A 17,479-nucleotide genomic window follows, 5' to 3' on the forward strand; every position below is an offset into this window, starting at 1 on the left:
CTTAAGAGGATAGAGCAACACAACTAAAGGAACATAAGCTGACGGCTTAAGATATTAGAAGAAGGGAAAGGCTGGGAAAGACTTTTAAAATTGCATTACAGTGATTAAAACACACATACAGTACATACCCCCCACCAACATATGCATAGTGTGTGGAGCTCATTTTTATTCATCACATGCATGAAGTAATTATATTAATGTGTAAAGATGGTTTGTCCTCTTACTGTATGTGCACGCTGTCTGGAAAAGCAGGTGAAACCAGCAGTGCGAAGCACCCCGCAGGGTGAAAAACTGGCTTTTTAAAATGAGAAGAAACAGGAAACAATATAGAGGGAGACTGAGGTTAAATAGCGTGCTGCCAGGCGGCACTGGAAACACATTACTATCTTTACTTGCAAAACAGTAATTTACCGTCGTAATTTTATTGGCACTGTTTTGAAGTTGTTTTTTTAGATACTGTTGTGTGAGTCATCATTTTCAATATATATAAAAAAAGGTGTCCTGTGCCTTGGCAGACTCAGGCAATAACAAACATATTCACTCTGTCATACATCTTAAGACTCATACAATCAAACTGCAACAGTAGCTTGGCTGGAAAAATGTATTTTTATCTTCATTTTCATTGATAAATTACCCCAACAGAATGATGCCTTCACTTCTGATGTGTTGCATATATGCAGTGAATGAGTCAGCTGCTGTGAGTGAGTCAGTAACCTGTGAAAAAAAATGTTTATGTGATTATTTATTTCCTAGTTTTTATGCATACTTTGCTGAATAATGGTAAACATGCATACTGTATTACGTTGTATGTTCACAGAAAAGTGAAAATAGTGCAGAACTGTGTTACAGTATAATTTCAAGATGACAGGCTGAGATAGATGACTGACAATACCTTTCCAATAATCATACTGAATAATGCAAATGATTCAGCAATAAGGAACAACTGCAATGAAGGTACTATTTCTTTGTGGTGTTTAAGGGTTCTTTAAACACAATAGTTTTGAGAAACTGATGCGTGTCGTATATTTGTCTCTTCTTTTCCTTTTTTTTTAAATTTCCTTAATACCGGAAACCCTGTTTGAAACATCCATTAAGGCCTAAGTGTGTATAGGTGTGTATTTCTCCTCAGCTGCAATGCTCCTTAACCCCAGTCTTGTTAATACGTGGTTCGAGAGGATTAGCATCATGGTGATCCTGCTCAACTGTGTGACACTGGGCATGTACCAGCCCTGTGAGAACATCGATTGCACCTCGGACCGCTGCCAGATACTACAGGTAAGCTGGCCTGCTGTGTATATGTGTGCACATGTGTGTGCACTGAGGATGAGATGGAACTAAATTTTCAATTATTTGCGACAAATTCAAAGCAGCTCATGTATCGCTTCCTATTGCTATTCCTCAAGCTGTGATTCATGCACACTACAGACAGTTTTTTTTTGTTGGTTTTTTTTCCCTTCTGTAATGTTTATATTTTCTCCTACTCTCTGAGCAGGGAAATGGGATTCAGTTTGTTTAAAAATAGTGCTGTGGAGCCACATGTGAATTTGTCAGTTCAAGAATTCAAGAATACATATGGGAAGAAAAGTGCCAGCTGTTTAAATTGTGCGTGCTCAAGAAGGGAAATTAGCTTAGTTTGGAAAAATATGGTGTTGATCAGAATTATTAAGCAAAAAATACACAAAAACAGCAAAAGAATTGAGTCACAATAATATTACTACACTCTAATAAACAGTGCACACTAAAAGAAATAACAGGTGGCAAAAGAAACTGAGTTTTGATGCAGTAGAGTATGAAAGTGAAATGCTTGTTGAAGCTGTCCTAGAGAATAATAATAATAATAATAATAATAATAATAATAATAATAATAAATTTTATTTATAGGCACCTTTAAGACCCTAAATGTCATCTTACAATAGCAAAGAACAGTAGCAACAATACAATATAATAAAACATAGCAAAATAAAATTTAAACATAAGGTAAATAAGAAAAAAAAAACAGGCATGAAAGTATAAAAGCTGAGCAAGGTAAAAATGGACTAAGACAGAAAGAGATCTTTCACTGGTACCAAAGGAAAGACCTCTAAAATTGCTTTTTTAGTGATGGCTTATTATGGGATAAATCATCTAACCCATGACATGTTTATCAATGTAAGGATGTGCTAGTGTTGCTTTGGTGTTTGGACACTGAGCTGATCCTGTTTACACTCTACACCCTCTTACAGGAACATTAGACTTTGGCTCTTTTGCTCCTTATAACATAGCCCAGCAGTGTTTTATACTTTGTTAAGCAGTGTTGATGTTATTGTGCTGTACTGTAGATTAAACCCATTGTCTCCATATGAAGATATAGTTTGAAAAGTATGTAACACCTCTGTAACAAAGTAACAATTTCCTGTTCACAGAGAAATAAGCTTAGTTTTTATACTTATGAGAGTTGAAGCTCAGGTCGAGCAGTTTGGAGACAATGTTAGAGAGGCAAGGCTGAGATGGGTTGGATGTGCAGAGGTGGGATAGCTGATATATCGGAAGAAAGGATGTTGGATATGGAGCTGACAGGCAGGAGGAAAAGGGAAAGCCCAAAGAAAAGATTAATGGACAATGTGACAGAGGAGTGAGATGGAGGCAGATGATCCAAACATGGAAAGGGTAAGAAGTGATTGGCTGTTTGTGCTGACGTAAAAAAAAGAGAGAGAGAGAGAGAGAGAGAGAGAGAGAGAGAGAGAGAGAAAGAACAACATTAATATTTTTTTTGATTTCTGATTTCTTTTGTTCTTGGAAATTAAATTTCAGTCTCTGTTAGAAAGAATGCTAAAATGTTTTCTTTCCTTTGTGCCATCCTTCTTTTTGCGTCCACACCAATATTATCTAAAGAGCCATCATGTGGTTCTGTGGCCAGGCTGTTAAACTGATTACTGTGTCACAGCATGGCCTCTCCCTCGAATTGGGAGGATTAGTTTTTATCTGGAAAGTTGCCACCTTGACACCAAAGGTGAGAAGTGAGGATCCTTTTGACAACTTTGTCATTGGGAATATGGTTTAAGTGAGAAACATTGTTCTATATTGACTTATTTATAAGCTGACTACAGAAGGTCACATGTAGGCCACAAAACTGATAAAAATACAGTGCAGTGCTTGTTATTAGGCAAAATCAATTTTTTTGCTCATGTACTTCCCTGATGCTGTGCTAGATCATCATTAACAAATAAGTTACTCACAGGTTGACGTCAGATCACAGATTCAGTACTGTGTGCTTTTCAAATAGGTTCCCATTGTTTTTGTAAGCCATGTTTCGCTGTGTGATGTGTTACTGATGAGTGATGGGTGATTTGCCAGCTGGCTGAAGACTCACTGTGTTCCTCTGGGATTGTAATTGCTTTGCACTGAAGTAAATTTGGCAGGCTCAATTTCAGGTGCGACAAGAACAACCTGATTCTGCCTCGTGTGCTTTCGCTTGTCGATTTTTTAATGGCCATTGACACTGAAAATCTTTCTACAGTAACCTGCACATGAGCTTTCTGTCACTTGTGTGTTCTTATGTTTTGGCTCGTTGTTTCGCCATATCTCACTTGCCTACAGCACATTAGGGTGGATTATAACATCAAATAAAGCCCTCCAGACCAAACTGTAATAGGTTTATTTATCTCATCGGATTTTCCCTTCATTGTGCAGAGATTTAAAATAAATATTTATTTAGTATTGTTTTGAGGCTGTGCAACACATCTTTCTGCTTCGCTCTCCTCTTTTCCTGTTCTCATCCTCCACCCTGATGTCATCTTTACCCCTCCCTATGTTCCCATTCCCCCTTCCTACAAACTCCTTCTCTCTCTCTGCATCTTTTGTCTCTCTAACAAGCATTTTTTCTCCCCAGGTAGTGTGAGGGGTCCTATTCTGGTGGTTGCTAATGGTAACAGGAGGGATTTTGCTGACAGGGCTTAGATAGTTAAGAGTGGCCCTCACATACTTCTCTGAGTCTCTGAGAATACAGCAAGCCTGCCTTACTTCCTGGAGGAAAAATAAAAGAGGGACACAAACGGTATAAAAATCGATTTGGACATCTGTAGGGGTTAAATTGTGATATATAATAAGAAAATGCCCTTGACCTCAGAGGTTGAAGGGCTTGGTATAATGTGGTCCGGAGTCAATATCCAGTAATAATTGTGAGGTATGAAAAGATATCAGGTCTCAAATACCATTCCCCTGTAATTATTCATTCTAAAATTAATTAGAATTAGAATGATGTGCGTCTCCCAGTTCGGTATGGTGGCATACTGAAGCGCAATACAACGAGATGATGTGTCTGGTTAAAGGTGAATACAACAATGTCTTATTTATATTTTGTTTTAACTTCATCTTTCCAAAGTGAGCTAGGAGATGGTAGACAGTTGACCAAACAACCGTGCGCCAAATGAGTAAAACTTAAAAATGAGGTGTTTTGATTATACGTTTTCTCTCTCCCGTAGTATGTGTTCTGTCCTCTCTCCCTGTGTGCTTCTTTTTCTTGGTAGTGTGAGGACTGGGTGACCTTGTTTAGGTTTCTGATAGGCAGTGTTGGTCAAGTTACTTGAAAAAAGTAATCAGTAACTAATTACTGATTACTTCCCAAAAAAAGTAATCCCGTTACTTTACTGATTACTTATTTTCAAAAGTAATTAGTTACGTAGTTACTTTTTAAAACATGATAAGCAATAGATCTTTCAGCCCAATTCTACGTTTTCTGCATAATCCATCATATAAAATGTAATCAAATGAAAAAGTCTCTCTTTTTTTTTTTTTTTGGGCCGCCTGTCCTGTTTGGTTCTTTTGCCATCAGAATTATTGTCTGAAGGCAAAGACAGAAGCCCAACGGAATAACTTTACCAAGGGGAGCATCCCTGCCTTGCCATATTGGTCCATTTGATTGACCTTTGTTGTTATTATTTATTTATTTATTTTATTTTCAGTTGTTACAGATGGGACAGACATGACCGGGGGGAGGGAGGGAAACAAAGACAGCGGGGAAGAGGAGTAGTGATGAAGGGCAAAGAAAAGGGAAAAGAAAAGGGGGGGGGGGGGGGGGGGGGGGGGGGAATTACATATTTTTATATATATCACCTGGATCACCTGTTGAGAGAAAAAAAAAAGAGAAAACAAGCAAACAAAAACAGCAATATAATAAACACAACACCATCGCGATACTCTGTGTATATAGCAGTAAATATTAAATATTGAATATTATTTTATAATATTATAAAAAGTCTCTTTTTAAAACGTGTTTTATTAGTTTTAATCTTTTAACTTTATGCATCAAGCAAACATTAAATTATATGCAACATTCTCTGACTGGAAGAAATTTGTTTAACATTTAAACCTATTTTCTGCACATTCCAGCATATAAAATAAAATAGTTTTTTGTGTTTACACTCACTCTTTCAAATAGATGCACGTAAAACACAGCAGAAAATAAATAAAATCAAAGGCTCAGCGGTCCTGTTGCTCTATTTTCACCTGTATAGCAGGAGTGGGTCAGGCGGAGGTTTGCCCTGGTGCAGGTGTGCCGCAGCGGTCAGTGGAAGGATACGGCAGTTTCTCTGTGAATTTCACATTCCAGCGGCAGCGTATTTGGTGCTTGCTCGGACGTTTAGGGGTTTTATCGCTGTAAAAAGAAGTTTTCTTCCCACGCAGTGAGCAGCGGACGCTAATGTTTTTGTCACTTTTTACGGAATCAAACTCAAAGTAAGGTCAGTACTTACACCTTTAAACGCTGCACGGTCATACTCTCTCCCGCACTCGTTATATTATCCGTTTTTGATCTGCACACAGCTGTTGCCACGAACGTTGCACTCGCTTGCGTCATTGTCATGAGACACTCTCAGAAAAAAAAAAAAAAAAAAAAAAATCACGGTTTTAGTAACGCAGTAAAGCAACGTGCTTACGGGAAAGTAACACTAATCTAATTACCGTTTTTGCAGTAGTAATCCCTTACTTTACTCGTTACTCGAAAAAAGTAATCGGATTACGCGTTACTGCCCATCTCTGCCGATAGGTGAGATTAGAGTCAAATAGCATTGACAGGATTCTGGTAGCTGATTTCATATTGACAGGCCAAGGGCAAAGGAAGTACTTGATGCTTGGATGCAGCATGTCCAAAGCAATAACTGAAATCTCAGTTTCTGAGTTTGTTTTTTTTTTTCAAATTGCACACATGTATTACTTAATATTAGCTAGACAGTGTTTAAGTTTGAAAATGAGGATTTTACAGGGAGACAAAGTTGTGTATCATTAGCATAGCAGTGAAAAGAAATTTTATTTATACATGAAATGTTGATAAGGCCCAAAGATACCATATTTAATTAAAGTAGGAAAGGTCCCAGTATAGACCTGGGAAAGACTCCAAAGTTTAGTTTTGCATAAGGAGATCTTTGTTCACCAATGGAAACAAAAAAAATTCAGTTGATCAGATGTGACCTAAACCACTGCGGAGCTCCAACCCAGTGCTCCAGCCTCTCGATGGTCTACAGCACAGGTGTCAAACTCCAGTCCTTGAGGGCAGGTGTCCTGAAACCTTTACATGTGTCCCTGCTGCAACACACCTGAATAAACTTAGTAGGTCATTAACAAGACTATAGAACTTGCCTGCATGCTGAAGGTTTCAATTCAGCCATTTGATACATGTTACAGCACCTCATGGGTGAATGAACATGGTGCGATAAAAGTACTTTTAGAAGTTTTTCTAAACACTTACATTTACTTGCATTTATTTAAATGTACTTGAGTAGAGTTAGGGGTTGCCACCTCAGCATGCAGTCAAGTTCTATAGAGTTTTGCCATTATTCAGGTGTGTTGCAGCAGGGATACATTTAAAAGTTTCAGGACATCGGCCATGGAGGATTGGAATTTGACACCCCTGGTCTACAGCATCAAATGTTGCACCTAAATCAAGTAGCACAAGAACAGAATATCCATCAGTATCAGCAGTTCCTAAGACATAAGTTTGTCACCTTAATAAGCACAATGTCAGGACTTCAAAAATGTTCTGATGTAATCCTTCAAGAAGTTTTAGCCAGACAGTCTTCTCTAAAAGTTTTCATATAAAAGGTAACTGACACTGAGCTGTACTTGTAATCAGAAAGAGTGAGGCCAGATTTGTTTGATGAGTGGTTGCACACAGGCCTATTTAATTATATTGGGATACAGCCAGAGGACAGAGAACTGTTAATTACTGAAAGCAACCAAGGGGCAGTGATATCCAAAACTTCACACGGACATTTTGGAGGTATCCTTTCTGCTTGATGAGTGTTTCAGTTGTGACACAGTATTTAAAAGCTCATCCAAAGAGACTGGCATAGAAGAAGATAAAATTATGACTAAGTTACTGGACATCAATAAAAGAATCAGAAGCTACTGTTTTGGATTTGATGCCAATTTTCTTCCTGTAAAAAGCTCAGAAACTGGAGAAATTCCTCACTTCCTATCATAATCCAATTTAAACTTACAGAATTTAAAAAGGCAGTCTGCTGTGTTAAAAACAGCTCTCAGGCTATGCTTATTAGTACTGAAGTAGAGAAATAAGTGCACTTTGCAGTCTTAACCCGTTCATTGAAATCAACCATTAAATCATTCAATTCTTTCATTTCATTTCTTGATAATGTACCTGAAGATTTGTCTTCTTCCATCTTCTTTCTGCCCTCCAAGATTTTTTTTTTGAGGGAGACCTGGCCAAGAAGGCATGCCATTAAAAAATTATAAATTATAAAACCAAATATAACATCTTCTGAATAGTAATTGCACTCTTCAGTTACAGAAGCCTTCAAAGGCGCCATCTAAAAGAGTGCAAATCATACAAGCTGTTTGAAGGTGTTGGCTGTTTACACAGATAACAAGAGCATTTACCCAGTATTGGTTTATACATAAAAATATACCAGTGCGTTTGCCTCCTAAGGCTTAATAAAGCCAAGAATCCAGATTATAAAGTGCAAAGTAAAGTAAAGTGTACTGGACAACTAATTTGATATGAAATGTGAAGCACTGTGACAGAGTAAAGATAATGAAGTGTAGAGCATGTAAATTTTATAACAATTATCAAGACATTTAAGAATGCAGTCTGTACAATTGATTCCCTAACTGATAAATTAAGACGGACTGTATTTTGACAATAGCAACCTAGTCGAGCCTTCAGCTTTTTCAGTAAGTGCTCAATTTCAACGCTGAATGAAAGTCTATCATCCATCCATCCATAACAAACAAACACACGCAGGACAATACTCTTTCAGTTCTTTCAAAAGTTTCCGCCTAGGTTACAACATGATCTGATATTTGGTTTTGCTAGCATTAACAACCTGTTTTACACCATTCAATGATGCCTGAGCCTACTAGGTAATATATGGTGTCATCTGTATAAAAAGTGCACTTTAGCTTTAAACATACTGTTCCCAAAGTGCGCTCACACCTGCCTGCTGTCATTCCTGAGCAAGCTCTGCACTGGTGGCACTCTGATCCCGCAGCTGAATCCTCTTTAGGAGACGATCCTGGCGCTTGCGGAACTTTCTTGGACGCCCTGAAGCCTTCTTAACAAGAATTGAACCTCTTTCCTTGAAGTTCTTGATGATCCTATAAATTGTTGATTTAGGTGCAATCTTAGTAGCCACAATATCCTTGCCTGTGAAGCCATTTTTATGCAACGCAATGATGACTGCACGCGTTTCTTTGCAGGTCACCATGGTTAACAATGGAAGAACAATGATTTCAAGTATCACCCTCCTTTTAACATGTCAGCTCTGCCATTCTAACCCAATCAGCCTGACATAATGATCTCCACCCTTGTGCTCGTCAATAGTCTCACCCGAGTTAACAAAACGATTACTGAAATGATCTCAGCAGGTCCTTTAATGACAGCAATGGAATGCAGTGGAAAGGTTTTTTGGGATTAAGTTAATTTTCATGGCAAAGAAGGACTATGCAATTCATCTGATCACTCAGATGTGCTACATATATACAGACGTACCGGTGTGTGGTAAACAGATCTACAGAGTCCTATGAATATATCTACAGTAGTGGAAGCGTGGCGCTCTGAACAGACTATAATAGTGAACCGTGTACGCACTATAACAGAGACTATGCTACGTCAGTGTCCTAAAACTATGGCAGTAACCAATGTCAGCATATGGTGAATGTTGAGAATGAATGACAGTCATGATCATGGTGATTGGGAGGGATAGGAGGAGTGTAAAAGGATTAAGTGAGTGTGGATGGAAGGGTTCAGCGGGGGACTGAGTTCAGTAGGGTGACAGCTGTGGGGAAGAAGCTGTTCCTAAACCTGCTGGTTTTAGTCAGTAGGGTCCTGTAGCGTCTTCTGGAGGGGAGGAGCTGGAACAGTTTATTGGCAGGATGAGAGGGGTCCCTGATAAAGATGTGTGCTCAGCGTAGATATCTTTTCTTGTGGACACCCTCAATGGCAGGAAGTGGAGTCCCTGTGATGCAATGGGCGGTTTTCACCACCCACTGCAGTGCTTTGTGGTCAGCAACAGAACAATTATGACACAGTAGGTCAGGATGCTCTCTATCACATAGTGGTAGAAGTTACCCAGTATGTCAGTAGACACGAGGTTCTTCTTCAGTGTGCTAAAGAAAAAGAGGCGCAGATGTGCCTTCTTCACCAGGCTGGAGGTCTTAGTTGACCAGGACAGATTCTCAGAGAGGTGGATCCCCAAGAACCTGAAGCTGGAGACCCGTTCAACAGCTGTGCCATTTATGTAGATGGGGGCATGGGTGTCTCTTTTCTCTCTCCTGAAGTCCACAATGAGCTAATGAAACAGGGTCTAAAACTGAGCCTTAGAGGACTCCTTTACAAACTAGACTTACATCCAGCTGTATAAACTAAAACGTAGCTCCTAATCCACCCTGTTGCCTAAACTAGTATCACTGATTGACCATAAAGAAACTGGCCAACAGATTCAAATGAACAAGGCGGCACAATCTTGCATCCTGTCTGAATCATTAAGAACATAATTTGTTGCCAAAATAGCTGTAGTTTTGGTTCTATGAACAAATCTAAAGCCAGATTGAGTTTGAAAATTGTTGTCTGGCAACAAACTCTTAACTCAGTTAAGAGTTTGTTTCAGATTCTAAAATCAAACTTGGCGATCGGATGTAGGGTGATAATCTTGAAAAAAAATGTATGCCCCTGTAAATAATACGAATAAACAGGACCGGGTTAGGCAGGTAAAAAAAAAAGAAAAAACTAGTGCTGTCAGCGTAAATCTCGTTAAAATGACGTTAACGCCATAACCACATTAACGCGGCAAACCTCCATTGGCGAGTTAATGCGGATCACCCCGTGCGAGGTGCAGAACGGCGCTAACGCGTTAACGAGCTAACCGTGCAAATGCGTTGACACCGTGCAGCCTTCGCACGGGAGAGCCGCGTTAACGAGCTAACGGAGGTTTGCCGCATTAATGCGGTTATGGCGTTAACGTAATTTTAACAAGATTAACGCTGACAGCACTAGCAAAAACTCTTTATAACTGTTTAATAGATATTATCTCTTAATTACCACAAGTCAAAGGACTCCCACTCAGGAGCTTCCGTCAGTGTTACAAATCTAATCCAAAAACTCCAGTCTGCATTTGCAATTATTTCTCATGAAAAAGTTATTTTCTTTTCACCAATTGATTTGGATGGTACATGGATTTCGATTCATTATATCTTCAACTCTGCACCTGTTATAGTTTTTAGTAGCGCTTCAGATGTTCAGAAAACACACGTACACTTTATAAATCACTGTGTCTGGTATTCCCTTTCCTGCCCTATTTTGTTAAGTGAGTATTTGTCCCTGTGGTGCCTTTGGTTTTATACACTGATTAATTTTGTCAGTCACAAGTAGAGTAAGACACACACACAATATAATTTTATTTTTAAATGGTCCAACATCACAATCCTTACGACCTACTTACCATGTCCTTTCCTCTTGCCAAATAAGTGGTACAATGACAGCATATAAAGTAGCTTTCACACCAGCTCCTATTTCAAATCATGAAAGGGCCCATCACAAGACAGCCTCAACCTCTATACAAATCATGTTGATGATGAAACCTGATAGGTTGGCTGAAGAGGAAGCTGGCGGTAGTGACAAATAACGATGATGAATTCATTCCCCTTTCACTCAGAGCAGAGCACGACAGGGATTCAACTGGTGCAGCCAATGTCGGATTACATGTGAAGCGTGCAGGCTGCATTATTTATCAAAACATCATTTAAACAGCATGTGAGCCTGATTTTCTCATCTTTCCCATTGAAAGCTGCCAGCTCTGTATACTAGCTGTATATGAGCTGGTGTGTGTATTTTTCTGTATGCGTCTGAATGAGCAGCGATGGAACACACATGTTGGTTTCCGATGCATTACAAGGCAAAGTCGTGTCCGTATATTTACACACAAAACCATCCTTGCATACCCAAAAGCAGAGATTTATACATTTGCAGTGCATAAATTTGTACCAGCTCACCTCTGTCCCTGCTTTTAGAGATTTTGATCTTTGAAAATAACAAACAATACAGACAATGCCCAACCAGAGAATAGATTACTGTTTCTGAATCCAATCTCTTGACTCTTGCTATTTCTAGATGGAGACAAAAACAACATCCCAGGCTTCTGCCAGTGGTGCAGCATGAATAAATCCTCAAAATTTCACACACCATTTGTCTCATTCTATTTGGTCTATAGCTGCAAACACCATCTTGCAATTGTTCATCATTACTGAGTGGAAAAGAATGTTTCTGCCACTGAATCCATTTTATGTCTTCCCAAAACTTAGGGAAGGTTAGAACCTTAGAGTTTATTTTGGTAAACTGTCCTGTTATTTCTATATAAAATGTCTTGGTTGTTGAAAGTCGTCAGGTACTGTATCTGTAATGTGTCTTTACACCATTTATTATTCTATTTGTCTGCTCATTGCTCACATATTTAGTGACTACAGAGTTGTTTAATCGTTCCACCAAATTTTTGTGTCTTTCCTGACAGATTTTGAACTGAGTCAAATTATATTCAATGATTTTTAATTAGCAGGCATGACTTCATTTGAATTTCTTGGTCTTTGTCCTGTAATCTCCATGTGAAGATGTAGCAGCTTGAGTTATATAGTGTAGGAACATGTGACTCGGCAGGAAGCACAGTCACAGAGCCTTCGGCAAGGCAGTGGGAAAGATTTTTTGTTACCAAAATACAATAGGTGGTTTAGCTAGCGATCTGTGTAAAATAATGTAATCAGGACATGTGCTCTTATCTGTCTCTATCGTTCTGGTTATCTCTCACCATGTTTTCGCTCTTTATCTTTGTTTTCCCTGAGGTTTGACCTGGATCTTCCTCTTTCTTATTCCTGATCACTTCCTACTTCTTTTGTGATTTAAGTATTATAGAGTAGGCAGGTTCAAACAAAGCACTGTGTGTTTTGTGTGATGCTCTATTATGGTAGTACAGACTATGTTTGCAGTGCATACACACATTTAGCTCTTAAGCCTTTTTACGGTCCAGCAAACTACAGACACACACACACACACACACACACAAATAGATCAGAACACATCATTCTTGAATATTTGGTTGTGAGTGATCATTTGACATCAACTGTGTTGTGCCGTATTTAGAGTGTTAAAATTGCTGTTGAGAATAAAAGGTCATGCACTGGTTTAAAGTGTTTGAATAGATACAGGGCTGAACTAAGGAATTGCTTGAAGCTTGCTTCAGGGCACGTGTACCATTTCGTTTTAATCTTTCAGTTTTCATAGTACTATCAGTGATTTTTTTTCCCAAATTGCACCGTTAGCAATTAAAAGCAACCACATTTTAAAGTTCAGACAATTTTTCTATTAGAGAATGACTGTTCTTCCAATACTGAAAATCAGAGTTGAAAAAAATGAAGAGGGAGCTTTATCAACAGCTTGAGCCTACTAATCTCTTGAACACACCAGATAAAACAGATGTCTGGCCCATGTGTTTCATGTAAAATATATAAAAGCATTTATTTTTTTCTATCTCCAACTCATTTTCCTTTGTGTTTGTCTCCCTCCCATTGCTCATAGGCCTTTGATGCATTCATCTACATCTTCTTCGCCTTGGAGATGGTGGTAAAGATGGTGGCTCTGGGGATCTTTGGCCGTCGCTGTTACCTGGGCGACACCTGGAACAGACTGGACTTCTTCATAGTCATGGCAGGGTAAGCAAAAATCATTATGCAAGCATTCATTCATACAGTAGGCTTCTAATACTGCTCAGACCAGTGATCTAATATTGATCACTGGTCTGAGCAGGTAACCCATATGTTGAAAGGCTCCCTGTCTATTGTCCTGTCAGAAAATAAGGATAAACAGTTTAAAATATTCTTTAAAAAAAAATAAAGGCATAAAATCAACCATTTTAATACTGGACTAGACAATATACAATATACCAATGATTCATAAAAAGAGGAACTCTGCATACTTGCTGCAGCAGCCAGAAGGTGTATGGATAAAGATGCTAAACTAATGTTGGGGGGAAAAAAAGTAATGGCTAAATAGTACAAATAGACAGCAATCTCTATATAACTAAAGTAGATACGTGATTGTCAAAGTGATAAAAATACATGTTAAAAGAATGGCTAATAGTTAAATAAATGCTATCAGATGACATATGGCAAAATGTCATCTGATAGCATTTAGCTAACGTAAGCTAATATAATTCCCAAAACGTTTATTCTGTTCATCTTATTGTAGTATTTTTAGTAGGAAAAACATTTCGTCACTCATCCAAGTGACTTCCCCAAGTGGTTTCCCCAAACTTATAAATAGCTAATGTAATTGTTAGCTAAACAGTGTCTGCTGGGAAAAAAGGTAAGGTTATGTTTGACAGATGGAAATGACTAGCTAAAAGTTTTGATAGCAATTTAAATAGATAACTAAATGTACCAAACAGTGATTAAAAGAACTGAAATAGTGGGCTATAGGATAAAAGAGGGGATTTAGCCAAACATCGCTTAAAGTAGTACATGAATAAAGCAGAATATGAATATGAGAGGTGATGTTAATGAAAGTGTTGTTTAGTTCATCTGACAAGGCTTTGGGAAGATGTAAAACAAAAAATGAGAACTATGTTAAAAATCTCGAGTCTTTTTTACTTTCTGTGAATAACTTTAAAAGGTAAAAACATTATCATAAAAGATCTTGAGCGACAAAACATTAAAACCAGCAAAAACACCCCCATCAGCAATTTCTGCAGAAGCAATAGACAAAATGTTATAGCTTAAGTGGCAATGACTTTTAGCACGTACAACTTTAAATCTTTAAAACCACAAGATTAGATTTGAAGTATATATAATATTTTTTATAATGGGTTTTGTAGACATTAATAAATTATGCTGTCATTATGCTATTTACTGGACAGCAGATCCAGAAAACACTTACAAGTGTTATTTTGAAGAGCAAAGATTAACAGCCTATTTTGCCATTTAATTTGAATGACTTTTTGGCTGACTGGCTTGCTGTTACCCAGCTTTAATTATTGCAATCTGTCTCTATTACTTGGGTCTAGTCTCTACTACTATTTACTTAGAAATAATATTTGTTTTCTAAGCATCTTAAAAGAAATTAGAGGGAAGATTAATTAAATGTGACCCATATAATTTTCAGTTAATCTAGATATGTTCACATATTCTACTATGTGTATATTTAACAGAAGGATGACAAGTAAATGGCTATTATTTTGCATGGAGGTCATATAGTTTTATGCATTCATTTATATTAAAATTATGAAATTAGAACCAGTTTAAATTTGTGGTATGACCTTGTGTGGACCAGAGTCGGAGTCAAAATGGTATAGAAACAAATAAAACTGAAATAAAACTATGGAGGCATTTTACAAATAGATGTTTTATTGCTTTACATACAAAACTGTAACAGTGGATGTGGCACAGGTCTGAGTGACTCTTGTGTTATGAAACAAGCAAAGGCCGGTGTAGAAAACAGGTAGCAGCTTTGCACTTTTACCTGCCACTGACTAAACTTGATGGCAGGGCACTGAAAAGCTTTGCTGTCATTGATGTGTCTTTAAAAACTGCTTGGAAAACAGGCTTTGACACAACACTCGGCCAGAAAAAGTCACTGTATGGTGTGAACGAAGCGGCAAAACCACTATGCAATAACAGCCATCCAGTTTGCTCTGATTGTGCGGCTGTTTCAAATGTTTCTGTATTTTTCAGCAGCTCCAGCAGAGTGAGACATCAGCTCTTGTTAAGCCATCAGCACTTACATGTTAATTTCAAAGAATTTAAAAAAAGATAAATAATTAAATCAAAGTCATGGTATTAAGAGTACCTGATATTCTGCCACAGACACTACAGTATCACAGACCGAGATACTGCTAGGTAAAGTATTGGGTGTTCACCAGATATTGATCAAAAATGTAGCTTGGCACAGTTATGAAAAGACATCAAATCAATTTAAGAACATGTAACACTTACATGTCGGCAACAACATGCATGTCTCTGGTCATATATTCATATATTACAGGTTTAACTTGTTCTTGCAAGTATTCATCACACATGCTGTTAATGCGTGAGGAAAATACAAGGCAGATGTGCTAGATGGATGCATGTGCACAAAACCAAAGTAAACACACCTGCTCAAACACCTGCTTTAACCCAAGTGAAATGCGAGGCTCAGACATGACAGGTGATAAAGTCCCTCTGTATGCGTGTGTGGTGTGTTTGTGTTTGTTTTGGTCCTGGGGGGTGTGTGGGGGGTGAGGAGATGCCCACATCTGGGGGATTCAACTCTATTCTGAGGGGGAAAAAATGAAGCCCTCATACCATAAATACATAAAGCTTTTTAGTATGTAGACTTGGTTTAAAAAGTCTCCAGAAAATGAGCATAAGGAAATGTAATGTCCTCCGAAGTGATGACTATGTGAAGGAGAGGGAGATGGATGGGAGGAGTGGCTGGTATAATGGCGCACAAACAACGATAAAGCTACAGACTTTCCAGGGTCGGTGCAGGGACATTCATCTTCATTTGAGCTGAATCAGTTTATCCTCAGCGGATGCTCAAACACAGCTCGCGCAAGTCTATGTGCGCGTTTATGGCACAGAATTACCCACACAGATTACAGTCTGTCAGCTTATGCCTTTGCTGTGTTTAATCTGCGTGCGTGCGCCTGCCTGTGTTTGTGTATGCATTTGTGCGAACACCTCGGTCTTCGTTTGCCTCTTGGCAGCACCCACTAGATTAGCGTCTAGGCTAATTGCAGAGGGCAGTGCCAGCTTTTCTGGGCCAAATCACAGTCAACATTCTGCTATGAGCTCCATGCCTGTTACCTACGGGCAACACCTCTTTTTTGTTTCTTTTTGACTCACCTTGCTGCTCTTTCTTTCTTCTTGACATGCTCAGATGAACATCCACCCTTCGGCCCCCGTACACTCCTTTCTTTTGTCAAGAGTAGTTTTCCCTTTCTGTCTTTAACACCAGACACCTCACAGGAAATAATGTTTATTTGTTTTTTCATTTCCACTGCACTGACATTAATTTCTTTCCCACTTTGTGTGGTATCTGCAGTGACAGCATGCAAATTCCGTATCTTTGTGCCAATATCACTGAAATTCATGATTCAGCAAAGAAGTGTGACCCTTTTTATTGAAAGTCAGCTTTGACTTCTGCATCTTTTTCTAATGTATACCAAGGATGCCAACATACTGGCAACCTGTCCAGGGTGTAGGGGTGGGCGATATAAACGATATACGATAGAAACGATATAGATTTGGCCAACGATAGAGATTTTGACTATATCGCTCTATCGCGATAGCGCATGTTGATGATGTCATCAAGCTGCGCCTGTTTTGGTCGAAAGTATTGCAGCGGCTACAACCATTATCATCTGTAAATTATGTTCTCCTGACTGAAGTTTGGCCCGTGTATAGCATCCTGCTATGCGATTGCATTTGTCCCTGACAACCAGAATCCCTCATGTTAACTTTTATTGAGTGGAAAAAAAGTTGGCGTTCATCCACCAGCTTCACTTTGCTAATGTTATGCTAACATAGCTGTGTCGCTAGCAATCACGTAGCACAACATTATATACCAGGTAGTCCAACTTCGGTAACCCTGCAAACGCCACTGCTGTTTAGTTTTCTGTCTTCATTTATGTTGGGAGTGATAGCAGTGCTGTACGTTTGAATTAGTTTCAAAAATCTCTCAGTCAGAACATGGTATGAAATGTTTAGGTATAAACTAGCGAGCTAACTTCCTGTTAACTTCTAACTCCGTTAAATTTAATAAATTCTGTTTTCATGGATGCATGGATGTTAAACTTAATTGTTACACCCGATAAAGCAGCAACGCTGATGATTTTATTAAAGATGAAAGAATTTAGACTGTTTTTAACTCTCAGTGTTCGTTTGACTTTGGGACCTGAAGTGGACTGAGTTTTTGGACCCAGATTACTCCTTACTACGGCAGCCGTAATGCTCTGACATTCCATCAAGC

General features: G+C 38.5%; 1 protein-coding gene across 6 annotated transcripts in view; it reads left to right on the forward strand.

The window, feature by feature from the left end:
- LOC134626127 (voltage-dependent T-type calcium channel subunit alpha-1I-like) overlaps positions 1-17,479 on the forward strand; it is a 116,973-nt gene that overhangs the window by 21,249 nt on the left and 78,245 nt on the right. For 5 of the 6 annotated variants that reach the window (XM_063471659.2, XM_063471654.1, XM_063471653.1 and 2 more), the window contains exons 1-2: positions 1,169-1,275; positions 13,052-13,185. In XM_063471659.2, coding sequence (XP_063327729.1) covers positions 1,186-1,275; positions 13,052-13,185 — 224 coding nt within the window. In that variant the 5' untranslated portion in view covers positions 1,169-1,185. Of the gene's footprint in view, positions 1-1,168; positions 1,276-13,051; positions 13,186-17,479 lie in introns of those variants that run through there. The other variant, XM_063471656.1, reaches the window with a different exon arrangement.

Source organism: Pelmatolapia mariae, linkage group LG4 (assembly GCF_036321145.2).
Source record: "Pelmatolapia mariae isolate MD_Pm_ZW linkage group LG4, Pm_UMD_F_2, whole genome shotgun sequence".
NCBI classification, from domain to species: Eukaryota; Metazoa; Chordata; class Actinopteri; order Cichliformes; family Cichlidae; genus Pelmatolapia; species Pelmatolapia mariae.